The 19294-nt window shown below is 25.4% G+C and overlaps 5 protein-coding genes across 21 annotated transcripts; 2 read left to right on the top strand and 3 right to left on the bottom strand.

The window, feature by feature from the left end:
• Nucleotides 1-262: 262 nt before the first annotated feature.
• Nucleotides 263-4798, top strand: LOC122571485. The gene is made up of 7 exons (XM_043735290.1): nt 263-392; nt 681-855; nt 1491-1871; nt 1952-2334; nt 2403-2514; nt 2742-3186; nt 3272-4798. Exons 2-7 carry the CDS (start codon nt 807-809, stop codon nt 4680-4682), a joined length of 2781 nt encoding a protein of 926 aa, XP_043591225.1. The 5' UTR covers nt 263-392; nt 681-806; the 3' UTR covers nt 4683-4798.
• A 92-nt stretch (nt 4799-4890) lies between these two features.
• Nucleotides 4891-8973, bottom strand: LOC122571922 (protein-cysteine N-palmitoyltransferase Rasp). Of its 10 annotated transcripts, none has more exons than XM_043736263.1 (8): nt 8462-8899; nt 8201-8382; nt 7691-8122; nt 7469-7609; nt 7184-7401; nt 6781-7115; nt 6641-6647; nt 4891-5703 (listed from the first exon to the last, which is right to left on the bottom strand). In XM_043736263.1, exons 1-8 carry the CDS (start codon nt 8577-8579, stop codon nt 5694-5696), a joined length of 1443 nt encoding a protein of 480 aa, XP_043592198.1. In that variant the 5' UTR covers nt 8580-8899; the 3' UTR covers nt 4891-5693. The 10 variants fall into 10 exon arrangements, 9 of the variants coding, with proteins under 9 accessions (XP_043592198.1, XP_043592197.1, XP_043592202.1 ...); XR_006318292.1 differs by lacking the exon at nt 6641-6647 and having other exon boundaries at nt 4892-5423; nt 5497-5703; XM_043736264.1 differs by lacking the exon at nt 4891-5703 and adding an exon at nt 5773-5788.
• Nucleotides 8974-9016: 43 nt separating this feature from the next.
• On the bottom strand, nt 9017-11858 carry LOC122571926 (exodeoxyribonuclease). Of its 5 annotated transcripts, none has more exons than XM_043736281.1 (10): nt 11721-11858; nt 11220-11319; nt 10907-10985; nt 10707-10763; nt 10243-10503; nt 10042-10168; nt 9821-9964; nt 9606-9749; nt 9339-9519; nt 9017-9256 (listed from the first exon to the last, which is right to left on the bottom strand). In XM_043736281.1, the coding sequence occupies exons 3-10, from the start codon at nt 10946-10948 to the stop codon at nt 9139-9141; spliced, it is 1074 nt and encodes a 357-aa protein (XP_043592216.1). In that variant the 5' UTR covers nt 10949-10985; nt 11220-11319; nt 11721-11858; the 3' UTR covers nt 9017-9138. The 5 variants fall into 5 exon arrangements, with proteins under 5 accessions (XP_043592216.1, XP_043592215.1, XP_043592214.1 ...); XM_043736280.1 differs by lacking the exon at nt 11721-11858 and adding an exon at nt 11556-11692; XM_043736279.1 differs by lacking the exon at nt 11721-11858 and adding an exon at nt 11450-11590.
• Nucleotides 11614-13223, top strand: LOC122571931 (UPF0449 protein C19orf25 homolog). 2 transcript variants are annotated; one of them, XM_043736287.1, is made up of 3 exons: nt 11614-11782; nt 11859-12667; nt 12839-13223. In XM_043736287.1, exons 2-3 carry the CDS (start codon nt 12547-12549, stop codon nt 13042-13044), a joined length of 327 nt encoding a protein of 108 aa, XP_043592222.1. In that variant the 5' UTR covers nt 11614-11782; nt 11859-12546; the 3' UTR covers nt 13045-13223. The 2 variants fall into 2 exon arrangements, with proteins under 2 accessions (XP_043592222.1, XP_043592224.1); XM_043736289.1 differs by having other exon boundaries at nt 11630-12031; nt 12247-12667.
• A 130-nt stretch (nt 13224-13353) lies between these two features.
• On the bottom strand, nt 13354-19173 carry LOC122571924 (transmembrane protein 268). 3 transcript variants are annotated; one of them, XM_043736273.1, is made up of 7 exons: nt 19029-19172; nt 17877-18469; nt 17370-17750; nt 17021-17188; nt 15555-15750; nt 13837-13929; nt 13354-13796 (listed from the first exon to the last, which is right to left on the bottom strand). In XM_043736273.1, exons 2-6 carry the CDS (start codon nt 18462-18464, stop codon nt 13847-13849), a joined length of 1416 nt encoding a protein of 471 aa, XP_043592208.1. In that variant the 5' UTR covers nt 18465-18469; nt 19029-19172; the 3' UTR covers nt 13354-13796; nt 13837-13846. The 3 variants fall into 3 exon arrangements, with proteins under 3 accessions (XP_043592208.1, XP_043592207.1, XP_043592209.1); XM_043736272.1 differs by having other exon boundaries at nt 13354-13929; XM_043736274.1 differs by lacking the exons at nt 13354-13796; nt 13837-13929; nt 15555-15750 and adding an exon at nt 16131-16825 and having other exon boundaries at nt 19029-19173.
• Between the last annotated feature and the right edge of the window lie 121 nt (nt 19174-19294).

The raw sequence follows: 19294 nt of genomic DNA, 5'->3' as shown, positions 1-19294 counted from the left end.
GCAGTGTCAATATATGCAGAGTGTACGTATATATGTATTATGTAATTAATGTTACATTAATTATATTTATATTTATTTTGTACATTTGTTGATAATAAAGAAACAATAACATCTAATAAACAAGGTATAATAAAATACATTAAATTGCATATATTAATTAAAATTATATTCAAATTCACAACGCGCAATTACAAACTTGAAAATATAACTATATCAATGCGTATGTATATATTCTTTAAATTACTCATAGTTCTCTACAAATTTTGAGTTTTCTACGGCAATTAAAAAGATAGTTCAATTAGTCACAATGGTGACATTATGTAGATATAATATAATATCACTTATTTGAATAAAAAAACTGATACAGATAATATTTTATTCAAAAAAATATGGTTAGCAATAATATATATTAAAAACATGATTATTAAAAATAAAAGAATACTCATATTTAATATTTAGACTATATTTAATTTTACATTACATTCAATATTACCTGTAATATTGTAATATGTACTTAATTATAAATGATAACAAAATAGAAATTTTTTATTTGTAAATTGCACAATCTGTTACCTAAATAAAGAACCATCTTCGGAAATGTAACATTTTCGATTATACAAAAATAAACTACAAATTTTTACATCAAGTTTTACGTGCGTATACAGATCTTTGTTTCACAGATTGGCAATACTGAATTCAGGACTCAGGATTGACAAGAAAGGAAGCAAACAAGGAAGCAACAAAAAGGAACCTGTTGTGCACAGAAGGCAGTGGAATGAAGATACGCCGCGAATACAAATCCCATAATGAACACCAAAATAAACCATGAATATGCTTCTAATTCATATAACGGAGGTATTTGTTTATTCGTTTTAAGTAACTAATATTATCATCTCCTGAATGTAGTAATATTAATAAAAAATATACATACTTTGTTAAGAACATGGTAAAGAAGAATTGAAAAACCGTCTGCTGGGCGTCCTTATGGCGTCTGCTAGAATGACGCTTGAAAAACAAATTTGATTTCCATATGTAAAAAAAATAAAAGTTAATTTTTTCGTAGTATTTTAATATTTTATAATATTAAAAATGTAATAAATTTTTTATTATTTTTATAGAATAATAAAGTTACGATTTAAGAATTTTTTCGAAGACCGTTATATGTCATAATGTTAATAAAGATTTATACATTTATTGTTCAATAAATATTAACATTTGACACGATGAATAAAATGAAGATATATCACTGAAACTCCTTAATAAAGAATCGAAAATTCATTCCATAAGTTTATGTATTCTTTCACATTGCAAAATTTGTATAGTCATATTTTAAATAATGAAAAATATAGGCTTATTAATTATTAATTTTTTATTATATAAACTGGTTTGTTTTATTTACGAAATGAATATATATTAATTTTTTCTAAAAACTTTTTAAAAGTATATCATAATAACAAAATCATTTTATTTTGCAATAATGACCATTTTAGGTATTATGGGAAATGATAGTCCAGGTGCATTATTAGATATGCTTGCAGAAGTTGCATCTCAGACGTTACATTCAGAGAAAAAGCGTAGTAAATTATTACTACCATCACAATGCAAGTCAAAAACAGATTATGTAAAAAGGAAGGCTCACGAATTAACCTTTAATGTGCCACAGCTTCTCTCTATGCCTGCATCGCAATTAGTTAAACAATTTTCTATTTTCACAAGTGATGAATTAAAAAGGCAATACTCATATACATGTGCTCTTGTCATTGGATGTGTACAAAAATATACTAGTTTTGCAAGCGAAGGAAGAGCAAGAATGTCTATTAAAGCACATTTAGCAGAACATTTAGAATATTTAAAAACTAATAAAGAAGCGTGTAAGTAAACATAACATTTACACCTGCTTATAAGATAAGAAGTTATCTATTAATTATAAAACATAAATTATATTTTATAGATAAAACTTTTACTGCAAAATCAGTAAGTTACAAAAATTATAAAATTAGTCCTCAAAGTAAGAAAAGCAGATTACAACAATCACGGAAACCACAGGAAACATTAAATAAAGAGAATAAGAATGTTATTACAGAAAAATCAACAAATTACTTAAGAAATATTCTGTTAAATGATTCTACTTTTAATGAGTTAGATAAAAAGAAAAATGTTGAAGCAGTAGAAAATTCTAAAAAAATACATAATTCTGAACAGAAAGATACAGAAAGAATGGATTTTAAAGTTCTTGGAGATCATAGTTATTTTGAACGCTTAAAAGATGAAATTCCTAGCAAGAAAGAAACATCACCATTTAACAATTCTCTTGAAAATATGACAGATGAAAATGTAAGTAGTAAATATGAAATAAAAATATAACATGTGTAATTTTTAAATACAATTTTTTCCTTATGTAGATTGTATTTATGGTTGTTGGTGCTGACAGTGTTCATATGAAAGAATATCCACGTATTAATAAAAAATTGTCAGAAAAAATCAATCAAAAATCTGATACCGTTTATTTGCCAGGTAACTGTATAAAACATTTATAATACTTTAATGCATGTATTATATCCGAAAACATTAAAATGTACAGATGGTGCAATAAATAAAGTTTTCTTACTTACTATAATACTTTAATGCATCCTGTATGTGTGTCATATTATCGCGTGTCTTATTTATATAATATAAATACATACTTTTATGTTTATTTCTCTTTATTTATATGTAATATAAATATTTTGGTTTATTTCCAGAAATATCATGGTCAACTGAAAATGGTGACAAAAATACAGAAATTATAACTAGTAAACCCAAAGGGAAAGCAAAATTTATAGGTACTAGTAAAGAGGAAAGAGAAATGGCACTAGCTTTTATGGACCGTATAAAAAAAAAGGGAAATCCAACTGGAAGTAATCTCGAATGTCGAATTTGTAATCCACCACGAAGTTTCACAGCACCTACAACATTGGTGTCTCATTATCGCAGTCATGCTGGAATAAAACCATATGAGTGTCGTATATGCAGAGCAGTTTTTACGAGAAGACATAGTTTGAAATATCACATGTTAATTCATCAAAATCAAACGCGATTTACATGCGCTGATTGTGGAAAGAAATTTAGGCATCCATCACATTTCAGAGAACACAGACGTAGACATACTGGTGAAGCACCATTTGGATGTGATGATTGTGGACAACGGTAAGCAAAATGTGGAATACAATATATTAAAAATCTTTATAATATAACACTTTTTTATTAAAAAAGTTATTTTTATATTAATCAGATTTAAAACAAGAAACACTTACAAACGTCACTTAAAAACAAGACATGGAAAAGTTCTAACAACTACTGGAGAGTTGCTGTATCTGTCGGAAGAAGATTTTCAAAAAGTTCGAACTAATAGAAAGAAAAAGAATAATACAAATAAAGATCACATGATAGATGAAAGCATAATTGCAACAAAAACAATCATGCATTGTCAAAATGATAATGATCAATTACAAAATACTGCAACTGAGGAATATATTATAAATAATGATACCACTGATAGTGATAAAAATTGGAAATCAAGTGATACAATACAAATTATTAAAAATTGTTTTGAAACTTACGAGGTGTGTTCAGAACCTCATTTAAATAAGACTGAATCGATAGAGACTGAATTATCTATAAAAAATAGAGTTTTTAATAAAGACGAAAATAGTTTATCAGATGAATATGCAGATAAAGTAGAAGATAAATTGCCACAGTTGCAAAGTGGTTCTTATATTAAGTTAGAAATAGTTAAAGATGGAAATAATCAAATCATATGTCATGATGATGTTGGTCAACCTGAAATAATTTATCATAATATAAATGAAGCACCATCATATATTAAAGTAGAATATAGCAACTTAGTTAATGATTTAGAAAATGAGAATAGTATAGAATTTCAAGAAAATTTTAAATTCTCTGAAAATCAAATTAAGAATCCTATACAAATAATTAATGAAACTGAAAATTATTTTAATGAAGAATCCAATAATTCTGTAAGTGAACAACAAACAAAATTAATGCAAGTAGATACCCATATTAAAACGAAGAACAAAGATAGCAATAAACATATAATACTTAGTCAAGAACATATCAAATATGAAAAAGAAAATAGTAATATTACTACTCTTAATTGCAAACCTTTTCAAGAAATGGAGACTCATGAGATTGTTTCAGAAGACTTAATAGATTTAAATACATTGCAAGGAATTAATCAAATTACTAATAAAACAATATTAATTACGGATACCTTAGCGAACCAAAATGAAGATTGTCTATTACAAGAAGATAAAAAATTAAGCAATTATCAAACAGTTATAACAAATTTGATAAAGAATCGAGTGATAGCATCTCCAAATTATGTTTTTGAAAAAGATCAAAAGTTATTAAACCAAGTTGAGCAACGCTTATATATTCATAATGAACCTTTAACTAGTATAATAGTACAAAATAAATGCATTAATATATTTCCACAAACTCAATCAAAAACACAATTAAATAAAAGTAAAAAATTTACACTCTTGAATAAACACATGCAAGCTATTAATGTAAAGCAAAATGAAAATCAAAATACAATTTTATTGTTGACCAATAATACGTTACAAAATAATATCCTTAAAATTGATCAAAATAATACTGCTGATACTGAAATTAAAGAATAGATATTTGAGAAAAGTAAGTAAGCATTAAAAGTTTTTTAATTTTTTTTTAATCAGGCATTCGCATTAGAAAAGATATAATTTTAAGATAAATTCCCTATTTCTATAGATACAGTTTTAATAAAAATGCACTTGTAGTATAAATAATACTACAATAACGTTTTGAATTTTTGTATATGTAAATATTGTTAGAAGAAATGTAGATTTAATAATTTTTTATTATTTGAAGAAAGAAAGTTCAATATATATAATAATAATTCTTCAAAAAAGAATGCATTTAATAAAATATTTTTACATAATTTCAATCATACAAAATACACAGTATTAGCATAGCTTTGATATATAATAAAGTTTAAAAATTGAATAAAAATGCATTTATATATATACATACACATATATTGTTTTCAAGTGACATAAAATTATTTCTAAAACTGTTCAACCTATAATTTCTGGAAACAAATTATAGATGTCACAAAGTTTTTATTAGGCATTCCAGATGTTAAAGTTGAAAAAATAGCGTTTATTAAATTTTCTATAACAATTTTTTATGTATATATTAACAAATCAATTATATAAAAGTTATTATTAATTTACTTACTACAATAGAAATATAGATACTTAATAACAATTATATTTGTTTGTGTGCCAAATAGTGGAAAATGTAGTACAAATTCATAATTTGCTTAGCCAAACAGAAATTTTTAATATCACTGGTGGTTGGTTTCTAAGTTCTCATATATTTTGCTTAAATGAATTACAAAAATATTGTTTATTATATTTTATATATATTTTAAGCAATTTATGGAGAATGTATTACCTGTTTCTATTTGTAGCACACTTTCTTCTTTTATACATGTAGATCATATTTTTATCACAAAATGTACAACATTTATAAACAGCAAATAATCATTCATTGTGCTATCTTTTTTAATATTTTGAAATACTTATATTTCTTCAAATATAGCTCAAAAATGTCTTCCATAAAAATTTAAGGTTTTCTTGATATACATATTCTCAATGTTTCCTTATAAAAATATATAAACAATTTATTATTATTATCTTGCAGATATTAATGTTCAAGGAATAATATAATATGTTGAATATATTTTCTGAAAATAGTTGAGTAATTTATATTGCAATATTTCATTACAGAAAAGCAAATTCTAAAAACTCAAATTATTATACGTAGGTGACATTTAGAAATTCTCTTTCACTCAAAAAAACGTTTATAAATATCAATGAATAAAAATAATAGCGAAATTAACATGCATAAATAATAAATTCGGGTTTTTTACTGCTTGAAGCTTAATATTGAAAATTTGCACAAAAATTTGTATATCTTTTCTAAAGATAAAGTACAACTAAAACTTTTTAATGAAAATATATTTTAATGTAAAGTTTCAAAAATAGAAATGTGAGTGTCTTAAAGTATATGAATAAGACAAAAGCATTTCCTGTATCTCTGTAGAAACATGTAAACAAATAAATTGATTAAATATTATATAAAACATAAAAGGAAAGAAGTAAAAAATTATTTTCGCAAAAATTTATATATTACGAAATATAAAGTGCCTTGTAGGTATGATAAAGTTGGTTATTAATAGTATATCATAAATACAATAATAATTACATAAAAAATATTCATGCATATACTTTGTACTAATTTTTTATTATCACTTGTAATAAACGTTAAAGGCTTATAACGATGTTAATATAAAAAGTAATTTTAGTTATATATTGTATTTTTATACTCATTTTGTACTTAAAACAATAAAATGTTTAAAAGTTATTTGATAATATAATTATGAACAAAATATACATTTTCTCAAAATATATTGTATAGTGGTGTGTAATTCTCAGCTTTTTATAGTTTTGAATATTTTTGTAATTCCCAATTTTTTATATCTATAGAAACTTGACAACAGCAATAAAGGAAGAAGAGTAATACAAATGTACTGTACCATGTATCTGTAATGAAACATGCAAAAATTTAAAGTAAACAACTCTGTGAACTACACAAAAATTATATAATACATATTTGTTCACTTTTATTTGAAATAATAAAGTTGTAAATAAGTTGTAAAATACAATAAAATAGTACCATGTAATATTCTAGAGATGTAAATATTTCCAATTTCTTCTCCAACAAAAAAGTAAAAATTAGATATTACAGACATTGCTAATAGAGGACTTGTTAAGATGCAATGAAATCGTCTCGCATTTGTTTCTGACAGATATCTTTTTCGTATATTTAAAAAATATTTGTTTTCACCAGTTAATTTGATTAAACTTTCAATATTTAATCCTACAAAATTTAGAAATGCCCAAATAAAAATGTTTATTTGCATTCCATGCCATAAAAAAACGAATGTAAAACATAAAAACGAGGCGAGTAATTTGTTAAAATTTGATTTCAACGAAGGTACATAAATATATCTGAAAAATGTTTTGTTTTGAAAATTTTCGTTATAATTACATATCATATTTATATATTTCCATCATACCTAATAAGAAACTTGTATAAGCCTTGATCAAAATATTTCCACATGTCAGAATACAAATGAATTCTTGCTACACATTTAGGTTGAGGGGGAGCTTTTACATTATCTATTGCACATAAAGTGTGATTGAGTCCATATACTACGACATACTTAATTAAAAAAAATTGCCCCATACAATATCCTAATCCATATAAAGCCCATGGATTTAAATCCTTAACAACCTGTTTTTATGAAAAGAAATAGATAGATTTTCAGTGAAAAATACTATATGTAGAAAAATAACTTTACCTCTGGATGATATTGTATTGCACTAAAATAAAGAAAATGCAAAAAAAAGTTAGCGAACAGTATCCAGAAAATGTATCTAATGACATTAAAAAGAAAATTTCCAAGATTTGCAGGTCTCAAAAATTGAACTGATCCTTTTACCTGTAAGAATGTAAAAACGCATTTCTCATTTGTTCTCAATAATTAAAAACAAACACGATTTTAATAAAATATGATACATACAGAATTAATGAATTCCTGATATAAAACTAGTGGTCCTAAGGATAATGTAGGCAAATATAAACAATATGCCAGTTTGTATAAAAGATTCTGTACAAAAAAGAGTATATAATCACATTTATTTTCTAAATGTGATTTTATATTATCCATACTGTAGCTAATGCTTCTTAGTTGAACCCAACATAATATATGAGTTAAAATGTAGTGTTCTTCATCATTTAAGTTAAATGTATTTTGGAAGGAACCGCCCGGAATTTTAAGAAAATGTATTATAAATAAAAATAATATATTTATCATCCATATAATAGATTTGCCACGTTTATATGTTAAAATATAGAGTATACTTGGATGCATTAATGCACATAACATACTGAAGGTTCCAATACAATAATACAAAAATAATAAAGATATAAGGATGTACCAACAACACAATAGCTGCAGAAACATATAACATTGTTAGTGAAATAATTAGAGAAAAATAACAAAATATAGAATAATACTAAATTGTCACACCATAGAATTTGATATAATCTTTATAAAATGACTGATAAAGTGATGAAGAAATAACCAAGGTATTAATTTTATCATCAATGGTACCCATATTTTCCACTCTTCATCAGAAACATCTTGTTCCCTTCCAATCCATGTCCATCCTGGTGCAAAATCACCATACAAATCATCATAATTAGTAAAATCTAAAAGTTATGTATATAATTTGAAATATAGATATACATTTATAACAGATAGACATAAAATAAATGTTTAAATTCTTACAAGAATTAATTAAAAATACTTTATAAATGGAATATAATACTGCACCAGTCCACAGAAGAAAATATAAGAAACTTTCATATTTATATAATTTAATAATCCTGCCCGTTGCCGAAGTCATTTCCAATTACAATTAAATTTACCGGTTTGTTTTTGTTACAGTTATTACTTTATTCTTCAATCATTATTGATAAAGGATCGTAAGATTTTTATGTTATACATTTTGTTAAAAGTTGATTTATTGAGTTTTGAATAAAGGTACTGTAATTTATTTTAAAATCGTCGAAAACAATTATTTAAGAAACATAAATGGTAGTAAATACTAGAGGTAAAATGTATCAAGTTTTATATCTGAGATTAGGTTAGACCTCAAAAGTATCATTTATGTTAGGTTAATATTAAAATTACGTTAATTCAATATATTGAATACTATTTAGAAATGTATCTTACAGAGTGTAGAGAAAAATAAAAGGATTCAGATATCCATTATTTGCAAATATTTATTTCTATTAAAAAATCAGATTTTATGTTATCACTGTAATAATAAATATGAAATGATATTTTTCAAATAAAATTTTATTTTTAGAACACGAAATAAATAGGTTAAATACAACAAACTTAGTAAATTACTTGAACACATAGTATAAGTATAAAATATGCATTCAGTTATACATATTTAATCATATGTTAATGTAAAGTACAATAGGACAATGATCACTGCCATACACTTTATCCCTTATGACATTGTCACAAACATTATCCTTAATTTGTTCTGACACCAAAAAATAGTCCAGTCTCCTACATAAAAGATTATAAAATATAATATGAAGATTATATTTTTAATATTTAAATTCATAATAAACAAATTTTTTATACTCACCATCCTATATTTTTACTACGTGCATTAGCAAAATATGACCAAAATGTGTATGCACCTTCCTTATCAGGATATAAAGCTCTAAAAGTATCCACAAATCCTGCATTTAAGAAATCTGTCATACCACTTCGTTCCTCTTGTGTAAATCCAGCATTTTTTTTATTCGTGTCTGGATTTTTGAGATCTAACAAATTATGAAATTAGTTTTTATAATTTCATTAATTTTAAAAAATTAGGAAGCAATAATTTAATGAATAAAAAGAATTCTACCTATTTTTTGATGAGCAACATTCATATCACCACAAATAATAACAGGTTTCTTTTCATCCAGATTCTTTACATAAGCTTTAAAAGCTTCGTTCCACTTCAATCTTTTTGGCAATGTTATTAATTTTTGACCAGCATTAGGAACATCTGTATACAGTTACAAAATTTAGTACATAATATCCACAAATTTTTATCCATATGAAGTCCAAATAACTTACAAACATTAAGTAAGTAGAAATTTGAATATTCTGCAGTAATTAATCTCCCTTCACTATCAAATTCAACATTATCTAAACCATATTTTATATCAATTGGTTTTTCTTTTGTGTATAATGCAACACCACAATATCCAGGTTTTTTACCTATTTATAACATATATATAACTTGTTATTTTATTTTTAAATAAAAATTTATAATAGATTATAAAAAAGATCCTTACTCTCAAGAAAATAATAATGATATCCATTTAATTTAACTTCTTCAGGTAACTTATTTTTATCACATTTGGTCTCTTGTAATGCTATTATGTCTGCATCTTCTTTCAACATATATTCCGTTCCATTTTTCTAAATCAATATAATATCAAACTGACATAAAATTTCATTAAAAGCTACAGAATATAATAAAATTGTTACCATACTTTAATAACCGCTCTTATGCCAGAAACATTCCAACTGGAAATTTTTAAATTATATTTGTTTCCTTTTGCATTTAACTTTGAACAACCAAAATCAATTTCATTTAAATCTGTATCTATTCTATTCAAAACTGATTTTTTGTCTGTTTTGAAACGCTTTGCAGCAGGTTCTTCGTTATCATTTGTACTACGTTTAGACCCTTTCTTTGTTGCTTCTGATTTTACTTTATTCTTTTTTTCACTTTTAATTCCCATAGAATTTTCCTGATTCAAAATAAAAGCAAAGTAAATATTTCTTTTATAAATTGCTTAATATTTTGCAGTAACATATTCTATAACTGAATTACATAAAACATTTTGGACGAAGTGTAGCAATTACATTTATAAAAATATATATCTTAACACAAAATTATTGTTTTATTACACTAATAAAAATATTTAAAGTATGATTTGTTTAATTGTCTAACCTTTGGAGCTCGAGTTTGTTTTGGAGGCATGTTGATTACGTTGTTACACAGAAATCGCTAAAAAATTATTAATATTATGATATTAACAATATCGAAATGACTTTTCTATTCTATTTTTTATTCTATGTCATAAATGTTTAATCTATTTTAATATATCTAAAACATATAAAGGGTATAACACACAAAGAGTAGTACGTTACCGGCACGATCCTGAAGGAAGTTTGAAAACTGCGCGATATCATGAATTTAATTCAATTGACTGTTTAACACACACATAAACTAAAAGAGAAAGATTTACATAAAGACAGACAACGTGTTTAGGAAGATAAATCATTAATTCTTAAATTAAATATCTTGCATATATTGTTCTTTTATATTATAAATTTTTTAATTACCATAATTGAATTACTAAATTTATAGATAGAATATTAAAATTTATATTTAATTTGAAACTTAGAAATTTATAAAATGATAAGATACATATTTAAAACAAATGTATAACAAATGTGATACCTGGTAATACGAAATTTGAATGTGAAGTAATAGTAATAGCAGATAATAGTAGAGAGGAATTTTCTCTATGATAATAGTATATAGCTACGTAAAATTATTCCTGAAAAAAAATATATTTACTGAAAAAAATATTATGTGATTTTAAATTTAATACAAATTTCTATGAATTTAAATAATATCAAAAATAATTTATTGTTTATTTCTCTTTCAGCATAGTACACACTATTTACATCGAAAGATAGCGAAAATGATTTATATTTCTTGATTTAAAAAAATTTTCATTTCGTAATTTTTATACATAATTTGATATGTATATATAATTTGCATTGACGATACTTTTTCCAAGAAGGAACTTAGTTAAAGGAGATATACTTAAGTTGGTACGAGAGTATTCCAACTTTAACCCCTTAACCTACGATTTACGTTCGAGAATTTTGGACCGAAAACGTAAACAAGCTCACGCAGCCTTCGAGCCATTCGCACGACTTGTGTAGTACGTACCACGAGAGTAATATTTACGTTTGGCCCGATCATCGTACTACGGGCTATGCCCGTAGTTGTAGGTTAAACATCAGTAACTTTATAATTCATTTGATGTAATCTTAATTTCCTTCTTAACAACTATATGAGAGCTTATAGGTATTAATAGGTGGGCCGGCCTAGATCCTAGTATGCATGCCATAGATGTGATAGCTGTGGCTGGTGCCTGTGTGGCCAATTGGCCATACCTGGCCATACACGCCATGGTCTGTTTAAGGTTCCGTCGCACGATCATATAAATAGATCTCGATCACGTTTCGGCATTCGCTAGGGTAAATCGTCCGAATATTGAATCTTAAAAAATTAACATGGAAGATCAACAAAGTTTGCGTTCTTACGAGACAGACAGAGATGAGTAAAGTGCCTGTGTTCTGTGCAATATTCATAGCATGTCACGCATGTGCAGAACGAGAACGAGAACCTTGTTATCCTCCATGTTGATTTTTCATAAATAGTCATAGCTTAATTTTCGGACGGTTTTCCCTAGGTTTCGGCAGGTTTCAGTATATAAGTGTAGTACCTTTTATATGACCGTGGTTGTTGGTTCTGTGTTGTACTCGTGTGTCTTATCCCTGTAAGAAAAAATTCCAGCACGGGGGAAGAGGGAAGGAGTCACATTTGAGGCAGACGAAATATCTACCTCTCTATTGATCTTTCTGATACAAATTTGCTTATGCTAAGCTCGTATGATATTAATGTTAATAAACTTAAGTGATTATGTGTACCTGTGTGTACCTACAACGATCGCAAGAGAGAGAAGTAGAACGAATACATCATCAAATTAAATATGTTTAGTAATAAAAAGAATAATTTACCACCGAGACCTCATATTCCGGATTCTGAACATATATTAGAAGACCTTAATAATGCTCCTATAGATGACATAGCATTTAAAATAATTAATAAAGGTATTATTTACTTTGTTACTTTACTATAAATAACTGTAATAAGAATATTAAACTAATGTTCTGAGCCATAACTTTATTGTTTGCTTAATTATATATGTTTATTTCTTATAATAATTCTGTGTCATTATTTATTAATATTGATTTATACGAAAATCAAAATTTTGTTCCCAGATAAAGCTTTTGGAGAACATTCAATAAACACAAATACCTCTGATACCTATCAGAAGGTGAAGATGTATTTAAGTATAAAACAACAGTTAAGATATTTAGAAACTACTCTTGCAGAAAGAGAACAACAGCTGAAAGCTGATAACGAAGAAATAAGAAAACTTGCAGACAATATTAAAAAACAAGCACAAGCTGCATTAATAACATAAATTTTATATATTTATAAATTCTACTGAAATCAACTGATTAATCCTTCATATGAAAAAAATTTTTAATATATAATCATTATCAATTTCATATTGTTTTAATTATTAATGTCATGTACTAAAAATTAGCTAATTATGCAAAATAATACTTATCATAATACATATATTTATATTTTAATTTATACATGTGTATGTAGATGTTTTTATATAAAATATTAGTACCCCCTCTATTATACATATAATTAACTTTTTATAAAAATAAATATTATACATAATTATTCTTCTATATTATTTGTATATCAAAAAAAAATATATATATAAACAAATATATATTTGAATAATTTGATACATATAATTAATTGTGACTTTTCTTAAATTAATCTTAATTGTAAATCTTTACATATTCTGATATAAATGATATAAACCATTGTAATAGTTATAGGCAGTTCATAGACACTACAGTTACAATAGTAAATATCATTAATTAAACTCTATTTAAGTTTATGATATTTATACTTTGTAAATATTTGAACATGTATTTCAGAATATGAAATAATAAATTAATTTCAATTTTTTAAATGTATTTTGTTTTTCCTTATTATATTATCTGGATTATCTATTATATCAATGATATGAACTTCGTTGTGCTTATATCTCGAATATAGTAAAAAAAAAGTCAGATAGTAGAATAATGGATATTAATATGATTATCTTTGCAAATCTCTTAATAAATACTGTTGTGCATTCATTCAATATTTAATGTTGTTAGTTTCATTATTTAATGTTAATAATAATATTAATATTGTTAATTAGGGATACCTGCTGTAATATCATACTTAACTAATGGGTCATTAAGATAAGCACACCATGTAAAGCCAGGTGGATATCCTGAAAAAATCATGCACAAAATTTTAAATTAATATCTTTTGTTAAAAATATGAAAATATTATGTAGATGAAATAATTAAATATGTATTTGAAAAAGACATTTCCTATTTTGTGTTATGGTATTTTTATGATTATAATGTATTTATATGTATAAACAACATATAAAGCAATTACCTATATCATGTTTAAGCATATATGATAAGAATTCAGATTTAACAGTACTTACAGTTATACTATTTAATGAATGATTTTCATGTGCTCACAAAATGTGGTTGAAATGAAATATCAAAATGTATTGCCTTTTGTCCAGCTGCATGCAAGTAACATCCCTTGGATTAGTCAGTGGTTAGTGACAAATATCTATGTTTTAGGAAAATATTTATACACATAAGGTATATCTAGATATTTAAGGCTAGACAAACAACTTACACAAAGTAGTTAATTTACTTTCATGAAAAGGTTTTTTACAACTGTACCTTCACCAAAAAAAAACATATATATTATGTGTTTATATTTATTTATAACATCTTTAACAATAATATATATATAAAAGTGCTTTACATCTGTTTTATATAAAAGTAGAACAACTCTATTCATTTATAGGTATTAAGTATTTTTTAAACGGAATATAAAAGTATACAATATATTAATTATATTTTTTACATAATGCGTCGATATGTTCAATTAGGACGGAATTCAGAGATATATAAGTTCATTGTTGTATTTTTTTTACAACATTTATAATAATCAATTATTCGCAATTATAACAAATTGCTTTAAGCTGCTTTAATATCATTTCTACAACTGAATAAATTGTGTTAACTTAAATGAATACTGAAACTTTTTTTTTACAAGTCAAAAGATATTCAATTTTATGATATTCAACTTCCTCTTAATCACATATAATTTATGTAGTATAAGCTTCCCAATATTACTATGGGAAAATTATATAGCATCACATATATAATATATATATATAATTTCTCTATAAAATTCATTATAATTATAAAAGCATGTATTAAATGTCTTTAAAATTTTAAAATAATTTGATTTGTAGAGAATAATGTAACAATAATGGAATGGTTATAGCTTTCCTTTTTTTAAGTGTTAACAATCTATCTCTTTTATCACTTTTTTGTGCTTAACATAATGTGTCACTGTATTTTGTAAAATGGTGAATGTTATTTGGATCAATTAAAAATAAAGCAGAATGAAACAAATGAGCTTAGAAAATTTGATATCATATATAAAATATATGATTATATAAATTAGCATATTTTTAAAGTACTGCCAGATTAAACAAGAATATAATATAAATATCTGAAACAAAAATTTTTTATAATCTCATATCATTAGAAGAAATAATATAATATTATAGAATATGTAGTTTTGTGTATATATCTAATAGTTACTAGTGATAGTAACTACCCATGTCGGTTAATTATATAATATTAATTAATTTCAATTTGCTGTTTCTTTATATAATGAAATATAAGTTTCTCATATGTGTAAAAAGTAGATCTAACTACCTCGAATTATGATTGCATTATAATTATGAAATGACTGAATGTAGCTATTTTCCACCAAAGTTCGGCATCAAAAAAAACGAACGAAATATTAACTTGCCTCTAGGCTTGTACTTAAGATGGTCCTCAATAAATTGACAAGGACAACGGGCGGAGACACAATGTCGTGGTGGAACAGATAAACCCGCGATGTCTCTATTACGTTCCTGTGAGTCTATAACCAGATCAAGTCTGCGGCGCACAAAGTGATGTGCCCATCGAGATGCATACCTCAGCAACAGCAACTCCGCCCGTTCCTGTCAACACATACCATCATCATTCAGAAACCTAGAGCCAAAATAATAGTAATAATGTAAATCCGTTTCTTAAACATCAATAGACAGCCCATAAAATTGAAAAATCTGTTATGCATAAGTGGTAACATTATCAAACATAAATGCATCCCAGATTGTATTATATTTTAAGAAAATTTTTACCATTTACCATTTTACAGAAATATTTCCTACATACATGTATATTAAGCTTGTAATTCTGAATTATTTTAATTTACATACTATGTACAATTATATAAAACATTAAAAATAAAGCTTGTAATACATACACACATACGTGTAATTATACAAGTTTTATACAAGTATGAAATTTAATAGTAATATCATATTTAATATCATATTAGTCAACAAAAATATAATTAAGAAAAACAATACCAAGTGTATCATTAAAAATCCAAATCACCAAAAAATAATTCTAGAAAAATATTTCACTTATTAATATCATATGTAAACTTAATTGTAATTAATATTGTTACAAGTAAAAATCTTGTATAGTTAAGTACATAATTATGAGTAGTTTTCATATTTCGTATAAGTTAGTTTTTCTAGTTGTCATTCATCAATATAAATTTTGATTTGTCTATTTTTAATATAGCTATTACACTTTAATATAGTTATAGATCTATTTGAATTCTTTGACTTTTAAAATATCTTTTATTTAATGTAGATGTCTTGCTAAAAGCCATTGTAATGGTGATATTAAAATTAAATTCAACAAGTTCAAAGTAAAAATTATTAAATCTATCAAAATTGTTTTGAACAATACTGTTTTTAATCTTTATATCTATCAAACAGTTTTGCTTTAAATGCCTCTATCTTTAAGAAAACTACTCCAGCTAGGACAGAAATCTCTGCCTTGGACATGAGGCTTATTGCGTAACCATTCTTCTATATATTGACACGGACATAAAGCCGATGCTAAGTGACGAGGTGAAGAAGGATTTCCACCTTCTTCGTCTACTGTCCAATCCAGTCGGCGACGTAAATAATCCTTTGCCCAACGTTGTACATAGCGGCAGAATACTTGTTCGCTTTTACCCTGATATATTTTTTTAGTTTATTTTATAAAAACATAAAATATTGTAAGAATGATTATAAAATCGAGGAAAATACCGTTCATTTTTGTAAAATGTACTTTACAAAAACATCATATATACTATAGAAAATATATGTTAAATAAGTGAATATAAATTCAACTTATATAGTATAAGTACTTAAAATAAAAATAATATACCTGCTTGCGAGAAATTCTGGTGGTTGTATTGCCTTGTATTACAATATCACTGTTATCTATATCCATTCGCTGTTGCAATTCTCTTTTTCGTCGCATTTCGGAATTTCCATCTTCGCCAATTACTCTTCCTTCGCGTTCTTCACGTTCTATAACTTCTTGTAATTTTTTCTATTGTAAAATAAAATAAGTTCTTGAATATATTATATAAATGATGTGTAACAAAATATAAGCAATTTTTTAACAAAATTGTTAATTTTAATTGAAAATAATACATATAACAACGTACAATACGTATAACAATTACATTAAGCCTCGATAGTATAAATTAAATATATTTAGTAACACTTACGATGCAATCTGTAGTGTCAAAGTATATAAAGCAAAGATTGACTTTGTGACATGAAATTTTTCCTCTATCATCCAATCCAAGCAATATTTTATGTCGAAGTAAATGTTTGTTCACTTGACCCATACATTTCTCAAGATTGTGGTTTAATTTTATCTTGATAAACATGCAAAAAAATATTGCAGCAGCATTGAGGACTAACCACATGACGCCAAGCCCAAATAAAGTAAGACCAGTTACTCCAGAAAACAATAAGCCAAGTAATACAATAAATGCAGTAAATATCCAAAGCACAAGAATTCTCTTGTAGCATACATTGTACATATTGAAACGTACATCGTTCACAAGCAACTCCATTATATGTACGTAATCCTCTACTGTAAGCTGTAAAAATTTAATACATTAGCTTATACATAAATATACATAACTTTACATACAAAAAAATATAAAATAAAATTATTGATTTTTATAAAACAATGTAAAGGAAATAAAATATAATTAAACAATTACCGTTAAACCTTGAGCCATTAACTCTTCTGGTACTAATTCTGGACGAAATTTAGCTGGAGTAATCCATGGCCATCTAGTATTAACTGGTAAAAGAGTAACTATAGTATCCCCATTAGCAAAACCTTGTCTAATGTTTCCAATAGGTGTACTTATAATATTATTAGTAGTACTTCTGCCATTAGATACATCTCGGAGATCAATAGTCTTCAGAGAAGCACTCTTAGGATCAGAAACTCTTACATCAGACGGTAAATTCAGATCTGGACTTTCAGATGTAATGGAACGACTTAAACCTGACCTATCTAAATTAATTTGGACGGATTCAGTTGATATCACAGCACCTCTATATTCATGATTTTTTGATTGTTGATTATCTAAATTATCAACAGATTTTCCAATTTTCTCAACATTTACTGTTACTGATTCCGGCTTTATTACAGCTGGTGCATTTGTTTTAGTTTTTTCTTCTAAACTATTATTATCTTTAACAGGTGCTTCATCTTCAAATTGGACCCAATTTTTTGTTCTTGAAGATATGTTAGGTGAATTAACTGCTGACACATGGTCAGTTGTATCTTGTGAGCTCATTTTCACTGAAGAAATAATAAAAAATAGAGCAAATCATATATATGTTAATATATATTAATATATATTAATGTTCAAAAATATTAAATATCTATATTTCATATTTTATTAATTTATAGAATGTCTTTATTTAAACAATTCACATAAATTACATTAAACTAATTTTTATATTAAAATACATTAAAATATATATATTTGCAAAATATGCTGAATACGGTGATAAATGTTATTAAACAGTGATTTAAAGAAAAAATAGGGAGTGTCCATGGACATGTAATTTGCAACATAAACATGAACTGGAAATATATATAAGGTTCTCTAGAATAAAAAAAGGTAAGTCATCATGTTAAGTAATACCTATATCAACATGATAATAAAGTTTCAATGAATCAAAAAATATGATAACACATATAAAGTACGAATATGTATGGGAACCAAACTTCGAGAAATATTTATATGCAATCCTTATCATGAAGTTAACGGAGATAATATCATATATAGATATATATATACTTCATGTTTGCTATGTTTGTACATAAAAAAATGATACAATTGAAATTTTCTTACCTGTTGTGATATGACCTATCTCATATCCGTAAGGTGAAAAGGTACGTAATGCACGAAATCAAGGTGTGCAGCATTGCTATACGAAAAACAAGGGTGGGGCGAAGAATACTATAACGACATTGTACAATATCGTACTTACATATAATTATATATACAATAATTTGTCATAAATGTGCATATATCTTTATTTCTATATCGTTTCTGAATACTTAGTAGAACATAAATAAATAATCATACATATTAATTAACATAATAATGTGCGCTGT

The sequence above is a fragment of the Bombus pyrosoma genome, linkage group LG10 (assembly GCF_014825855.1).
Source record: "Bombus pyrosoma isolate SC7728 linkage group LG10, ASM1482585v1, whole genome shotgun sequence".
NCBI classification, from domain to species: Eukaryota; Metazoa; Arthropoda; class Insecta; order Hymenoptera; family Apidae; genus Bombus; species Bombus pyrosoma.
This window is presented reverse-complemented; position numbering and strand designations above follow the sequence as displayed.